The sequence below is a fragment of the Ambystoma mexicanum genome, chromosome 1q (genome assembly GCF_040938575.1).
Source record: "Ambystoma mexicanum isolate Mex_15411 chromosome 1q, UKY_AmexF1_1, whole genome shotgun sequence".
Classification (NCBI taxonomy): Eukaryota; Metazoa; Chordata; class Amphibia; order Caudata; family Ambystomatidae; genus Ambystoma; species Ambystoma mexicanum.
In genome coordinates, this window is record NC_090922.1 from 609,289,612 (window position 1) to 609,303,664 (window position 14,053).

The 14,053-nt window shown below is 46.0% G+C and overlaps 1 protein-coding gene across 1 annotated transcript in view; it reads left to right on the plus strand.

Annotated features, from left to right (window-relative positions):
• Nucleotides 1-5,247, plus strand: part of BRINP2 (BMP/retinoic acid inducible neural specific 2) — a 541,560-nt gene extending 536,313 nt beyond the window's left edge. Inside the window, exon 8 of the mRNA XM_069641149.1 lies at nt 1,931-5,247. Within this exon, the coding sequence (XP_069497250.1) occupies nt 1,931-3,050 (1,120 nt within the window). The 3' untranslated portion in view covers nt 3,051-5,247. The remainder of the gene's footprint in view (nt 1-1,930) is intronic.
• The last annotated feature ends 8,806 nt before the right edge of the window (nt 5,248-14,053 follow it).

The window sequence follows — 14,053 nt, forward strand, 5'->3', positions numbered from 1 at the left end:
TTGGCTGGTTGCTCCATCGGGTTCTTTCTGCAGGATCAGCAACCTGACTCTTGCTTTGTTAATGTCCACGGGAGCTCTTGTTTGAGGCCTACTCGGGCCTGGTGCTTAAGTAGTCTGTTTGGTGCATAGGTGCTTTAGATTTTAGTAGCATACATTTCCATGACCAGTATCGTGTTTCCATTATACCTCTCATGGTGGTAACGGGTTTCAAGGGAAGCGTGAGCAAGCGTTATAGATGAGTTCATGATGCATCTTGCGTTTCTGCATTCTGAAAGCCTATGTAAAAATAATAAAGATGCACGTCCGTGAATATGCCTGTCGCCTACGTCAGAGCACTGAGTATGTTCTTCGTGTAGATTGGTGTGGAAATGTTAAGTGTGTATACTTGTACAGATGTGCTTCCCGTTGTCTAGGTCGTCATGGCATCTCTAACGACGTGTGGTTTTTAGTCTAGCTGATCCGAGCCGCAGGTGTCGGCATGGCCAGTGCGGGCTGCTGGGCAGGCAGGTGGACACATCCGTATGTTCCTGTACCAGGGTACCTGGTCGTCTGGTAAATGGACAAACTCTTCTCGCGGCGGGTGTCTGGGCCGTGACCCTCTAGGCCAAGCGCGAGAGGTGAAGGACGGGAGCCTGTTCTTCCATTCTCCCACTTCAGGCGGTAAGGGTTTTACGGCGGCGTTAACAGCGCCGACCCTTACCGCCTGAGTACGAGGTCCCTTAGCGCCATGGCGGACTTAACACCTGCTTTTAGGTGGAGTTAATTAAGGGACCATGGAGTTAATTACGCCACCGTAATTTACGGTGGCGTAATTAACGCCTTCCCCACTCCCATTATGCCCTATGGGGCAAAAATGGGAATGGGGAAGGGTAAATGGGGATTGGGGACTTACCGCCCCGCCAAGGTCGGAATGGGGCGGTAAGTCCGCCAACCACCATGGCGTAAACGTAGTTTACGCCATGGTGGTAAAGTCACGGCCCAGGCGGTAACTTACCGCCTGGGTCGTAATGAGGCCCAGTATGTTTTATGAGACATACAGAACAATATTATATCCTGCTAATAATTACAATTAATTAATTTCAATTTAAATGCGTCATTTACACTGACAGCTGTGTGCAAACTACTGTGCTCTCAAAACATTTTTTAACATGCACGTTCTCCCCTAGAAGGTTTATGAAATAACTGGAACATCAGGATAGGAAAGGATGGGGGACGACATCAAGGCTCACTGCATTACACTTGAGATGATGTTTGTAATTAAATGTCAGACCATTTCATACAGATACATTGAATTTAAAAATGCACCCTCTGGGATTCAGTATTTGTGTACGCTGAAGCTTTTGGAACTTTTAAACACTTTTTCTTGATACAGTTGCATTTTAGTTTCTCGGTCCTGTATGTTGTGTCAGGTGCATGCCACGATGCATTTTGAATAGGCGTTGCCTTTTGTCTAGGGATGCAGACGTTTTGCCGCCATGTTTTTTTAATCTACTTTTTTTATGAAAAAATGACATCGAAAAAACGGTTTGAATAATATAGGTGGGTAAAGGATGAAAGTGATAGGGAAGTTACCCCCGCCCCCTCAATATAGAAAACAAAATTCATTGTGATTGTCAATGTCATTTGTTTGTAAAAAATGATATCGAAAAAGAAATCATGGCGGCAAAAGAACATATAACCCTTTGTATAATATGCACTCCTCTCCAATTAGGGAATTAGGGAAATAGTGAAAGGTAGGCCAGGTAGAGAGAGGCAATGTTCCCTGAGAGAGACAGTATGGCATAATGAGTGTACCTCACACCATTCTTTCTGATCAAGGACACATGAACGATAGTGGACTGTCCGTCATGATGCCTGCAGACTTCTTCAATGCTTGGTGTTTATGCTAAAATTCTAGTTGTGGTAAACATGTGATTTCTTTTTTCTCTAGATCCCTGCCTTATTGGTGGAGTCGTGTTCAGTCCCTCCTCTACTGCAGTGAAGGTGGCTTTCAAGGAACATTCTTAGTACATAGCCGAAGTTGCACGTGTCCATACAAACAGGTTCCATGCCAGGGACCCATCCCATGTGTCGTAGGCGAAGGGCATGCCTGTGCAAGCTGTGACAAGGAGGATGTCAGCCACTGTGACAGCTGCAATGTGGGCTATGTCGCCGTCCATGGGCAGTGCCGTGCTGAGGTGGCAGACTCCCTTGAGAACTACCTCGGTCTGGAGGCTGACTTGCCTGACCTGGAGCTGAAGTATCTCCTGCAGCGACAAGATCCACGCATCTTGCAGGCCAATGCTATCTTCATTAGCAACGATGTCCGGTTGGGAACCTGGTTTGACCCATCTTGGCGCAAGAGGATGTTGCTCACTTTTAAGTCAAACAAGTACCGACCAGGCCTGTTGCACGTCCTGCTCGGAATCACACTGCAGGTGTGCTTGAGTAAGAATAGCACACTGGAGCCTCTCATGGCAGTCTACGTCAACCCCTTTGGGGGAAGCCACTCGGAGAGCTGGTTCATGCCTGTGGGAGAGGGTCGCTATCCAGACTGGGAAAGGACTATGGTGGACTCGTCCCCACAGTGCCAGAACTGGACATTGACACTGGGGAACAGGTGGAAGTCCTTCTTCGAGACAGTGCATGTCTACCTGAGGAGTCGGATCAAAGTGGAAGATGAGAGCACTAACCAAACTCTGTATTATGAGCCACTGGAGCTGCCGGACCCTTCCAGAAACCTTGGTTACATGAAGATAAACAACCTACAGGTCTTTGGGTACAGCCTGACATTTGACCAGTCGGCCATCCGGGATCTGACCCTGCAGGTAGAGTTCCCATATACACGTGAGCCTCGAGACAGGGTCATGCTACAGCTGCTGGAACTCAGGGACAGGGTGAACAGTTTATCCCCACCTGGCCCCACCCGGCTTGACTTCTTCACTTGCCTTCTCCGACACAGGCTTAAGCTGCCGATCAACGAAGTTGTCAGGATACAGAACTCTCTCCGAGCCTTCAATGCCAGGCTGCCAAACCCTGTGGAGTATGAGACGGGCAAACTGTGTAGCTAGCCTCTCTATGAGTTAACCTCCCTAAAACTGCCAATGTTTGGGCAATGCCTCCCTGGTGCGACCAATTCCTTTTTAGAACCTACCACTGCCCTGTGGCACCTCCAGTTATTATGTTTGCTTACATGGGTCTGCCGCTGCTGAAGAAAGGCATTATGGAACACTGCGTAGGTCATGCGGACCACAGTGCCCCAGCTCTGTGATCCGCCTACTTGGGAATGGCACTGCTGGCTGAAGATGTGCATGGACCCCTATTTACATATCCAAGCTTCATGTTTATTTTCCAATTTATTAAGGACCTACACTTCTGAGGTCACTTCCCAGTGTCCAAACTACCATCCCACACATTTAATTGTAATTGTAATTGGTTATTTATAAGGCGCTTAATACCCAGAAGTTTCTAAAGGCTAGAATGTTGCCCCTGAGGTATTCTCCCATAGTCTGGGTTTGATGACTTCAAAGACCACCCCACCACAGAAGGCATTACATATTTCCCGAAAATCTAACCAGTTTAAGCATTAACACTGGCAAAGGGTCTAATTTGCCTGGCTGTTCAATGCTAGAGTTTCTCTCCTTGGGCTATCAGTCTTCAGGTTACCCTGCCAGAATTCTCAGTGCTGGGGTTGCTCTGCCTGCAGCCTTCAGTGCTGTCATTTGTAATGGGTTCTCTGGTGCTGATGTTATTTTGGCTCTACAGTGGTACGGTTAGTGTCCCTTACCCGTCAGTGCTGACTTTGATCACCCCTTGCCCCCCAGTGCTAGATTACCTTGACTCTCTGGTGCTTGTCTTAGCATCTCTGAACTCTCAGCTTCAGCTCTTTGTTTCCTGGGTCCGTAAGTGGTGTGGCAAATACTCCTGAGCTCTCCAGAGCTATGGTTAGTTTGGTTGGGGTCTGTAGCACTGGAGCTCACATGCCTGATTCTCCAGGGGTGGAGGGGGTGTCCTGCTCTCCTGTGTTAGATTACATTCTATGGATCTTCCGATGGGGGCAGTTAGTTCCTTCAGCTCTCAAGAGTTGTAGTAAGTCGCCCCTGTCTCTGCTGTAAAGTGGCTTGTTTCACTGGTCTCCCCATTATTGGTACTAGGCTATTTTGACTCTTCGGTGCTGAGGTGAATTTCCTGCTTTGCGAGTGCTGCAGATTTCTCTCTTGACTGCGTAATCCTGGAGTAGATTCGCTGCACTCTCCAGTTAGGCTTCCTTTCTCTATGGTCCTGGGGGTAGTTTTCCTTGACTTTGCATTTCTGGGTTACCTGCCCTGATACTTCAGTACTGAAGTTGCATTACCTGGATTCTCTGTAGCTGGCTACTGGCTTCCAAGGGCTCTTTGGCACCAGAGGTTAGTTTGACTATGTCCCAGTCCTTCGTTAGACTGTGGTTTCTCTCCAGTGTTGTATTACCCCGGGCTGCTTCAGCCTTGGTGTTAATATTCGGACTCTCCACTGCTAGAGTTAATTTAGCTGGGATCACCTTTCCTGCTATTACCTTATCTGGCACCTTACCTGTCACCTCAAGTGCTGTGGTTAGCTTCCCTGGCACTCCAGTGCTAGGGTTTGTTTCCCTAGTACTCTACTGCAGTGACATGCTTCTTTGACTTTTCATCGCTGGTGCCATTTCCATTGGCCTCTCTAGTGCTGGGGTAGGTTTCCCTAAACTCTTCAGTGATCAGATTTCTGCAGGGTTATTCTACTTGGGGCTCGCTGCCACATCATATAGCATTTGGCTATCTAACACTGGGGTTACTCTTCAGAGCCATTGATGATGGGGTTGGCGTCCATGTTTCTTCATCCCTGGGGTAACGTCTTCATGGATTATCCATTGCTGGGGCTTGATGCGTTGGATCATCAATGCTGGAGCTACATTACATGGTTCTCTAGTACCGGAGTACTCTTATTCGGCTGCTCGGGATATGCTTCCTGAACAATCTTCTGCTGGGGCACTCCCTTTGGGCTATCGATGGATGGGTTGATACTCACTGGTTGCTCCAGACTAGAGTTACGCTTCTTGGTATCACCGTTCCTGTGGCCTGGTGTAGAAAGTACACATTGGCTGGGATGGTATTTAAATAAAGCAACTGATCTTTTTTGTAATTTGAGATTAATACCAACCAAACAATATACCAACTGGAGGTTATTATTCTTCAATACGGTTTCACAAATCTACATGTGTGCTACAGAATAAAATTGATGATCCAGACGAAAGGGATGTTGACTCTTCTTGATGCTTCAGACATTAAGATGATAGTGAATCCAAAAGGAAACAGGATGTGCCCGTCACTGCTGAATGTGAAGGAGAAAGGAGAGCAGTTGGGTGGGGAAAGAGCAACGCTTATGCAATAATGTTTGCCAACCTAGACAATCGAATCATTTTGATGCTCACCTCCACCTCATGCCCTCCACCTAAATGTGCTGAAGCTTCTTTAGACTGCAAGCTTCCTTAACAAACAGAAAATACAGCAAACAAACAACAGACCTACATCATTTATTTATTTATTTATTGCATTTGTGTAACGCCCGGACCTGGCGGTATCACAGCTTTTGTACAGAACATGACGCAATTAGTGCAAGTTTGCATTACATACATGTACGGCAGAGTGAGAGTAGCCATCCCTCACAGGCAATACTGTGTTTGAGGGGAAAGTGGACGTTTCCTAAATAAAAAAATATGGCATGGGGAAGGAGACCAACATGGGCAGGGGCTTTACTTGTTGCCGCACACACTTGCACACATTTACAGAAGCCGTGCAAGCTTCCCTTATGCATGAATATTGGTACAGCATGGCCAGTGTAAGTTTCACTCACAAACTGCTATAGACACAGCATAGGCTTTACCTAGTAATTGTTTCTTGTTGTGTGTTGCCTAGCGTTTCTTAAACAATATTCCCAATGAAACAGTTTCAGTACAGCGTGTTTGTGCTATTGCATTTATGCATGTACCCTCACAAATGGGCAAATGTACAAATTGAGCAGGGCCCACAATCCCCGACAGAAACAAAAGGCAAAACAGTGCAGGATTGGCGCTAGCATCCAAGCAGTCTGCAAGTTTCAACACATGCCAAACACCTGCCCTTCTTCCTCCAGTAGCCCTGCCCATAACCACATATCCTATGGTCTGAGAGATGTGTTCAAGGACTGCACAGTGCAGACAAAATGGTGCCTACACTTGCTTCTGAAATTCCCTTTCTGCCAGTCTCCCTTTTGTGGAGGTGGTGGAGGGCTGCGTGTGGTATGTGGGGATGTGCCGGTCAACACAACTCAATGCAAACATTCCCCCATGCGTATGTCTGTCTAGTCTTCCTGCTAGCCCATTGCTTGCTATCCTAGGTGATGGGATAGGCTGTGAGGGTGCTGCACAGGCTGCAGCGCAAAGTGGCTCAGCTGCATCACGAGTGGCCCTTTAGAGAATGCATGCACTACAGACAAATCGAGCCTACATCATTCAACGACACCTCAAATGCCTTTTGGTTGTTTCATCCTTGCGTTTAACCCCGTAACTGCTTAGGGTTTTCACTCCCAGTCCTGAGCCCTTTTTTGGATATTTCGGTATGTCGCATTCAATCCCTTGTAACTTTTATGTTACAAGTGATATTGTGGCCAAATGTGTACCCTTTCCTTCTCACATGCAGGTGGTTATAACGCCACCAAGTATTAGTCGTTTGCTGTAGGCAGGTGTGAGAAAGTGACAAAAAAGTGACCACATTTCGTGTTTTTTTCTGAAAATGCAATTTTCCAGGCTTTCAAGAACATGTTGAGTGGAAACAAAAAAAACAAATATGTTTTATAAGGTTACCATCAGTTTTGGGAGAGGTATGCAAATGTTCCCTTTTTTAATAGGACATGCTTGGATGGAATGGTGTAAGAGGGGTGTAAGAAACCTCAATGGGAACACAGAAAGACATACATTTCTGGAAAAGTAAATACAATTCCAAGTTCAGGAAGGGGTCATTTGAGCAGGTCGGGCAACAACTATGTAACTAAAATTCACATAAATTGGGAAAACATTTGGAAAAATGACATTGAAAAAGCATGTGCTGGACAAGTTTGCACTTGTAAGGTAATGGCTTCTGTGAATATTGAGAAAAGCAACGCACCACTACATTCCACCGACTCTTCTAGTTAGGCAATCACACATTTTTCATATTTTTTCACAAAACAAGCAATACCACAAGCCAAAAACTAAGCCATGGTACACAGGATTTGGATGTTGGTGGCCTAAACAGACCTACTTAGCATTTGAAAATAAGAAAAACATATGTGGTGAACAATGGCATGCATACATTTTTTGAAAGAGCACAGGCAGACATTTTAATGGATAGGTGACTTGCACAAGTTACACAAGCGTACACTGCCTAAAGCAGCCACTAAATGTAGGTCACATTTGGTAAATGAAAGGGTTGTGTAACAAAGTGCAGTTGGACATTTATGATCATGTCAAAACCGAGAGAAAACAACAAATGTCCTGCCTTCCCACATTCCCACAAGTGTCCTATTAAAAACGGTACCTCACATGTGTGGGCGTACTGACCTGGGCGCACAGGGAAAGGGCTAAACCAATGGGACATCAAACGCCCTGGGAAAGAATGATTTGGCTTTGTGGACAAAACACAGATTTGGGCCTGGGGTTTCGATGTCACCAAAGGAAACAGGGAACCTTCTGAAAAGAAGACAATGATGGGAATCCAAAGAGGTCTGACTTGTACGAATCACCATTGAACTTAGTACCCACAAGGCTTGGGCAAATTCCAAAATGTAGGGGGAAAAAACAATTTTCAGACATTATGCACCAGCAAACCACAGAAACACGCCAGCAACAACACGTGCTACTTTCCCACGGTACCACAGGTGTCCCATGAAAACGGTACCTCACATGTTTGGGTGCACTGACCTGGGTGTAAAGGCAAAAGGCTAAACCACTGGTACATGAAACGCCTTGGGGAAGAATGGATTTGGCTTTGTGAACAGCCCAGAGATTTGGGTCTGGGTTGTCGCAGCCACCAAGGAAAACAGGGAACCTCATGCTTTTCTGAAAATAAGTCACCCATGGGAATCCAAAGATGTCTTGCACAAATCACAGTAGATTTTATTACCTGCAAGGCCTGTCAAAATTTTAAATGTAGGGAAAAACACAATTTTCAGACATTTGGCAGCGGGAAACCACCAAAACGCCACCAACAAGACATGTCGTACCTTTGCAGGTTTCCACATGTATCCCGACGAAAACAGTACATCACATGTGTGGGCGCGCCTACCTGGGTGCAAAGGGATGAGGCTAAAATACTGCTACATCAAACACCCTGGGGAAGAATTATTTGACTTTGAGGAAAACCGACAGAATTTGGCCTTGGGTGTCGCAGTCACAATGGAAAACAGGGAAGCCCATACATTTCTGAAAAGAAGAGACCAGTGGTAATTGAAAGAGACATTTGCCAGCAGGAAACCACTGAAACAAATTGGCAACATCAAATATGCTACCTTTCCACGTTCCCACAGTTGACTCGATGAAAATGGTACCTCACATGTATCGTTGCACTGACTTTGGCTCAAAGGGAAAAGGTTAAACCAATATTACATCAAACACCTTGGAGAAGACTGGATTTGGTTTTGTGGACAACCAACATATTTGGGCCTGGGGTCTTGCAGCCACCAAGGAAGATAGGGAACCCCATGTATTTCTGCAAAGAATACACCAGTAGGAATCAAAAGAGGTCTGACCTGCCCAAATCTACCTGGAATGTATTACCCACAAGGCAAAAGCAAAGTGCAAAATGTAGGGAAAAAAACCCAACATGTTCAGACATTTGCCACCAGGAAACCACTGAAACACGCCATCAACAACACATATCCTACATTCCCACGTTCCCAGAGGTGTCCCAACAAAAATGGTACCTCACATGTGTGGGTGCACTGACCTGGGCACAAATGGAAAAGGCTAAATCACTGGTACATCAAACGCCTTGGGGAAGACTGGATTTGGCTTTGTGGACAGCCCACAGATTTGGGCCTGGGGTGTGGCAGCCACCAAGGAAAACAGAGAACCCCATGCATTTCTGGAAAGAAGTCACCTGTGGGAATGCAAAGAGGTCTGACATGCGCGTATCACTCTAGATTCTATCACCCACAAGGCCAGCCTAAGTCAAAAATTTAGGGAAAAAACACAATTTTCAGACATTTTCCACCAAGAAACCACCAGAACACACTGACAACAATACATGCCCTACCATACCACATTTCCACAGGTGTCCCAGATGAAAACGGTACCTCACATGTGTGGGTGCACTGACCTGAGTGCAAAAGGAAAAGGCTAAACCACTGGTTCACGAAAAGCCTTGGGAAGACCACATTGTTATGTATTTGTTCTTGTGGACAATCCACAAATTTGAGCCTGGGTGGTCGCAGCCACCAAGGAAATCAAGGAACCCTATGCATTTCTGAAAAGAAGACACCATAGGGAATCCAAAGAGGTCTGACTTGCATGAATCACGTAAAGATTGTATTACACACAAGGCCTGCTAAAGTCCAAAATGTAGTGAAAAAAACAAAATTTTCAGTTATTTGCAACCAGTGAAACACGCCAGCAACAACACATGTTCTACCTTCCCACATCCCCAAAGTTGTCCTGACAAAAACGGTACTGCATGTCCGGGTGCACTGACCTGGGCGCAAAAGGACAAGGCTAACCACTGGTACACCAAAGGGCCTGGGAAGACCACATTTTTACTGTATTTGGTCTTGTGGATAATCCACAGATTTGGGCCTGGGCTTTCGCAGCAACGAAGGAAAACAGGGAACCCCATGCATTTATGAAAAGAATACACCAGTAGGGATCCGAAGAGGTCTGACCTGCCGGAATATCCCTAGAATGTATTGCCCAATAGGCAAAAGCAAAGCACAAAATGTAGGGAAAAAACCCACAATTTTCTGACATTTTCTGTCAGGAAACCACTGAAACATGCCAGCAACAACACATGCCTTACCTTCCCAAGTTCCCACAAAAACGGTACCTCACATGTGTGGGTGCACTGACCTTGGTGCAAAGGGAAAAGGCCAAACCACTGGTACATCAAACACCTTGGGGAAGAATGGATTTGACTTTGTGGCAACCCACAAATTTGAGACTGGGGTGTAGCAGCCACCAAGAAAAACAGAGAACCCCATGCATTTCTGCAAAGAATACACCAGTAGGAATCCCGGTAGATTTGACCAGCCCAAATCTACCTGGAATGTATTACCCACAAGGCAAAAGCAATGTACAAAATGTAGGGAAAAAAAAACAACATGTTCAGACTTGTGCCACCAGGAGGTGCCAACAAAAATGGTACCTCACATGTGTGGGTGCACTGACCTGGGCGCAAATGGAAAAGGCTAAATCACTGGTACATCAAACGCCTTGGGGAAGACTGGATTTGGCTTTGAGGACAGCCCACAGATTTGGGCCTGGGGTGTGGCAGCCACCAAGGAAAACAGAGAACCCCATGCATTTCTGGAAAGAAGTCACCTGTGGGAATGCAAAGAGGTCTGACATGCGTCTATCACTCTAGATTCTATTACCCACAAGGTGAGCCTATGTCAAAAATTTAGGGAAAAAACACAATTTTCAGACATTTGCCACCAGGAAACCACCAGAACACACTGACAACAATACATGCCCTACCATACCACATTTCCACAGGTGTTCCAGATGAAAACGGTACCTCACATGTGTGGGTGCACTGACCTGAGTGCAAAAGGAAAAAGCTAAACCACTGGTTCACGAAAAGCCTTGGGAAGACCACATTGTTATGTATTTGTTCTTGTGGACAATCCACAAATTTGAGCCTGGGTGGTCGCAGCCACCAAGGAAATCAAGGAACCCTATGCATTTCTGAAAAGAAGACACCATAGGGAATCCAAAGAGGTCTGACTTGCATGAATCACGTAAAGATTGTATTACACACAAGGCCTGCTAAAGTCCAAAATGTAGTGAAAAAAACACAATTTTCAGTTATTTGCTACCAGTGAAACATGCCAGCAACAACACATGTTCTACCTTCCCACATCCCCGAAGGTGTCCTGACAAAAACGGTACTGCATGTCCGGGTGCACTGACCTGGGCGCTAAGGGACAAGGCTAACCACTGGTACACCAAAGGGCCTGGGAAGAACACATTTTTACTGTATTTGGTCTTGTGGATAATCCACAGATTTGGGCCTGGGCTTTCGCAGCAACGAAGGAAAACAGGGAACCCCATGCATTTATGAAAAGAATACACCAGTAGGGATCCGAAGAGGTCTGACCTGCCGGAATATCCCTAGAATGTATTGCCCAATAGGCAAAAGCAAAGCACAAAATGTAGGGAAAAAACCCACAATTTTCTGACATTTTCTGTCAGGAAACCACTGAAACATGCCAGCAACAACACATGCCTTACCTTCCCAAGTTCCCACAAAAACGGTACCTCACATGTGTGGGTGCACTGACCTTGGTGCAAAGGGAAAAGGCCAAACCACTGGTACATCAAACACCTTGGGGAAGAATGGATTTGACTTTGTGGCAACCCACAAATTTGAGACTGGGGTGTAGCAGCCACCAAGAAAAACAGAGAACCCCATGCATTTCTGCAAAGAATACACCAGTAGGAATCCAGGTAGATTTGACCCGCCCAAATCTACCTGGAATGTATTACCCACAAGGCAAAAGCAATGTACAAAATGTAGGGGAAAAAAAAACAACATGTTCAGACATTTGCCACCAGGAAACCACTGAAACACGCCATCAACAACACATATCCTACATTCCCACGTTCCCAGAGGTGTCCCAACAAAAATGGTACCTCACATGTGTGGGTGCACTGACCTGGGCACAAATGGAAAAGGCTAAATCACTGGTACATCAAACGCCTTGGGGAAGACTGGATTTGGCTTTGTGGACAGCCCACAGATTTGGGCCTGGGGTGTGGCAGCCACCAAGGAAAACAGAGAACCCCATGCATTTCTGGAAAGAAGTCACCTGTGGGAATGCAAAGAGGTCTGACATGCGCGTATCACTCTAGATTCTATCACCCACAAGGCCAGCCTAAGTCAAAAATGTAGGGAGAAAACACAATTTTCAGACATTATCCACCAAGAAACCACCAGAACACACTGACAACAATACATGCCCTACCATACCACATTTCCACAGGTGTCCCAGATGAAAACGGTACCTCACATGTGTGGGTGCACTGACCTGAGTGCAAAAGGAAAAGGCTAAACCACTGGTTCACGAAAAGCCTTGGGAAGACCACATTGTTATGTATTTGTTCTTGTGGACAATCCACAAATTTGAGCCTGGGTGGTCGCAGCCACCAAGGAAATCAAGGAACCCTATGCATTTCTGAAAAGAAGACACCATAGGGAATCCAAAGAGGTCTGACTTGCATGAATCACGTAAAGATTGTATTACACACAAGGCCTGCTAAAGTCCAAAATGTAGTGAAAAAAACACAATTTTCAGTTATTTGCAACCAGTGAAACACGCCAGCAACAACACATGTTCTACCTTCCCACATCCCCGAAGGTGTCCTGACAAAAACGGTACTGCATGTCCTGGTGCACTGACCTGGGCGCAAAGGGACAAGGCTAACCACTGGTACACCAAAGGGCCTGGGAAGAACACATTTTTACTGTATTTGGTCTTGTGGATAATCCACAGATTTGGGCCTGGGCTTTCGCAGCAACGAAGGAAAACAGGGAACCCCATGCATTTATGAAAAGAATACACCAGTAGGGATCCGAAGAGGTCTGACCTGCCGGAATATCCCTAGAATGTATTGCCCAATAGGCAAAAGCAAAGCACAAAATGTAGGGAAAAACCCACAATTTTCTGACATTTTCTGTCAGGAAACCACTGAAACATGCCAGCAACAACACATGCCTTACCTTCCCAAGTTCCCACAAAAACGGTACCTCACATGTGTGGGTGCACTGACCTTGGTGCAAAGGGAAAAGGCCAAACCACTGGTACATCAAACACCTTGGGGAAGAATGGATTTGACTTTGTGGCAACCCACAAATTTGAGACTGGGGTGTAGCAGCCACCAAGAAAAACAGAGAACCCCATGCATTTCTGCAAAGAATACACCAGTAGGAATCCAGGTAGATTTGACCCGCCCAAATCTACCTGGAATGTATTACCCACAAGGCAAAAGCAATGTACAAAATGTAGGGAAAAAAAAACCAACATGTTCAGACTTGTGCCACCAGGAGGTGCCAACAAAAATGGTACCTCACATGTGTGGGTGCACTGACCTGGGCGCAAATGGAAAAGGCTAAATCACTGGTACATCAAACGCCTTGGGGAAGACTGGATTTGGCTTTGAGGACAGCCCACAGATTTGGGCCTGGGGTGTGGCAGCCACCAAGGAAAACAGAGAACCCCATGCATTTCTGGAAAGAAGTTACCTGTGGGAATGCAAAGAGGTCTGACATGCGTCTATCACTCTAGATTCTATTACCCACAAGGTGAGCCTAAGTCAAAAATTTAGGGAAAAAACACAATTTTCAGACATTTGCCACCAGGAAACCACCAGAACACACTGACAACAATACATGCCCTACCATACCACATTTCCACAGGTGTTCCAGATGAAAACGGTACCTCACATGTGTGGGTGCACTGACCTGAGTGCAAAAGGAAAAGGCTAAACCACTGGTTCACGAAAAGCCTTGGGAAGACCACATTGTTATGTATTTGTTCTTGTGGACAATCCACAAATTTGAGCCTGGGTGGTCGCAGCCACCAAGGAAATCAAGGAACCCTATGCATTTCTGAAAAGAAGACACCATAGGGAATCCAAAGAGGTCTGACTTGCATGAATCACGTAAAGATTGTATTACACACAAGGCCTGCTAAAGTCCAAAATGTCGTGAAAAAAACACAATTTTCAGTTATTTGCAACCAGTGAAACACGCCAGCAACAACACATGTTCTACCTTCCCACATCCCCGAAGGTGTCCTGACAAAAACGGTACTGCATGTCCGGGTGCACTGA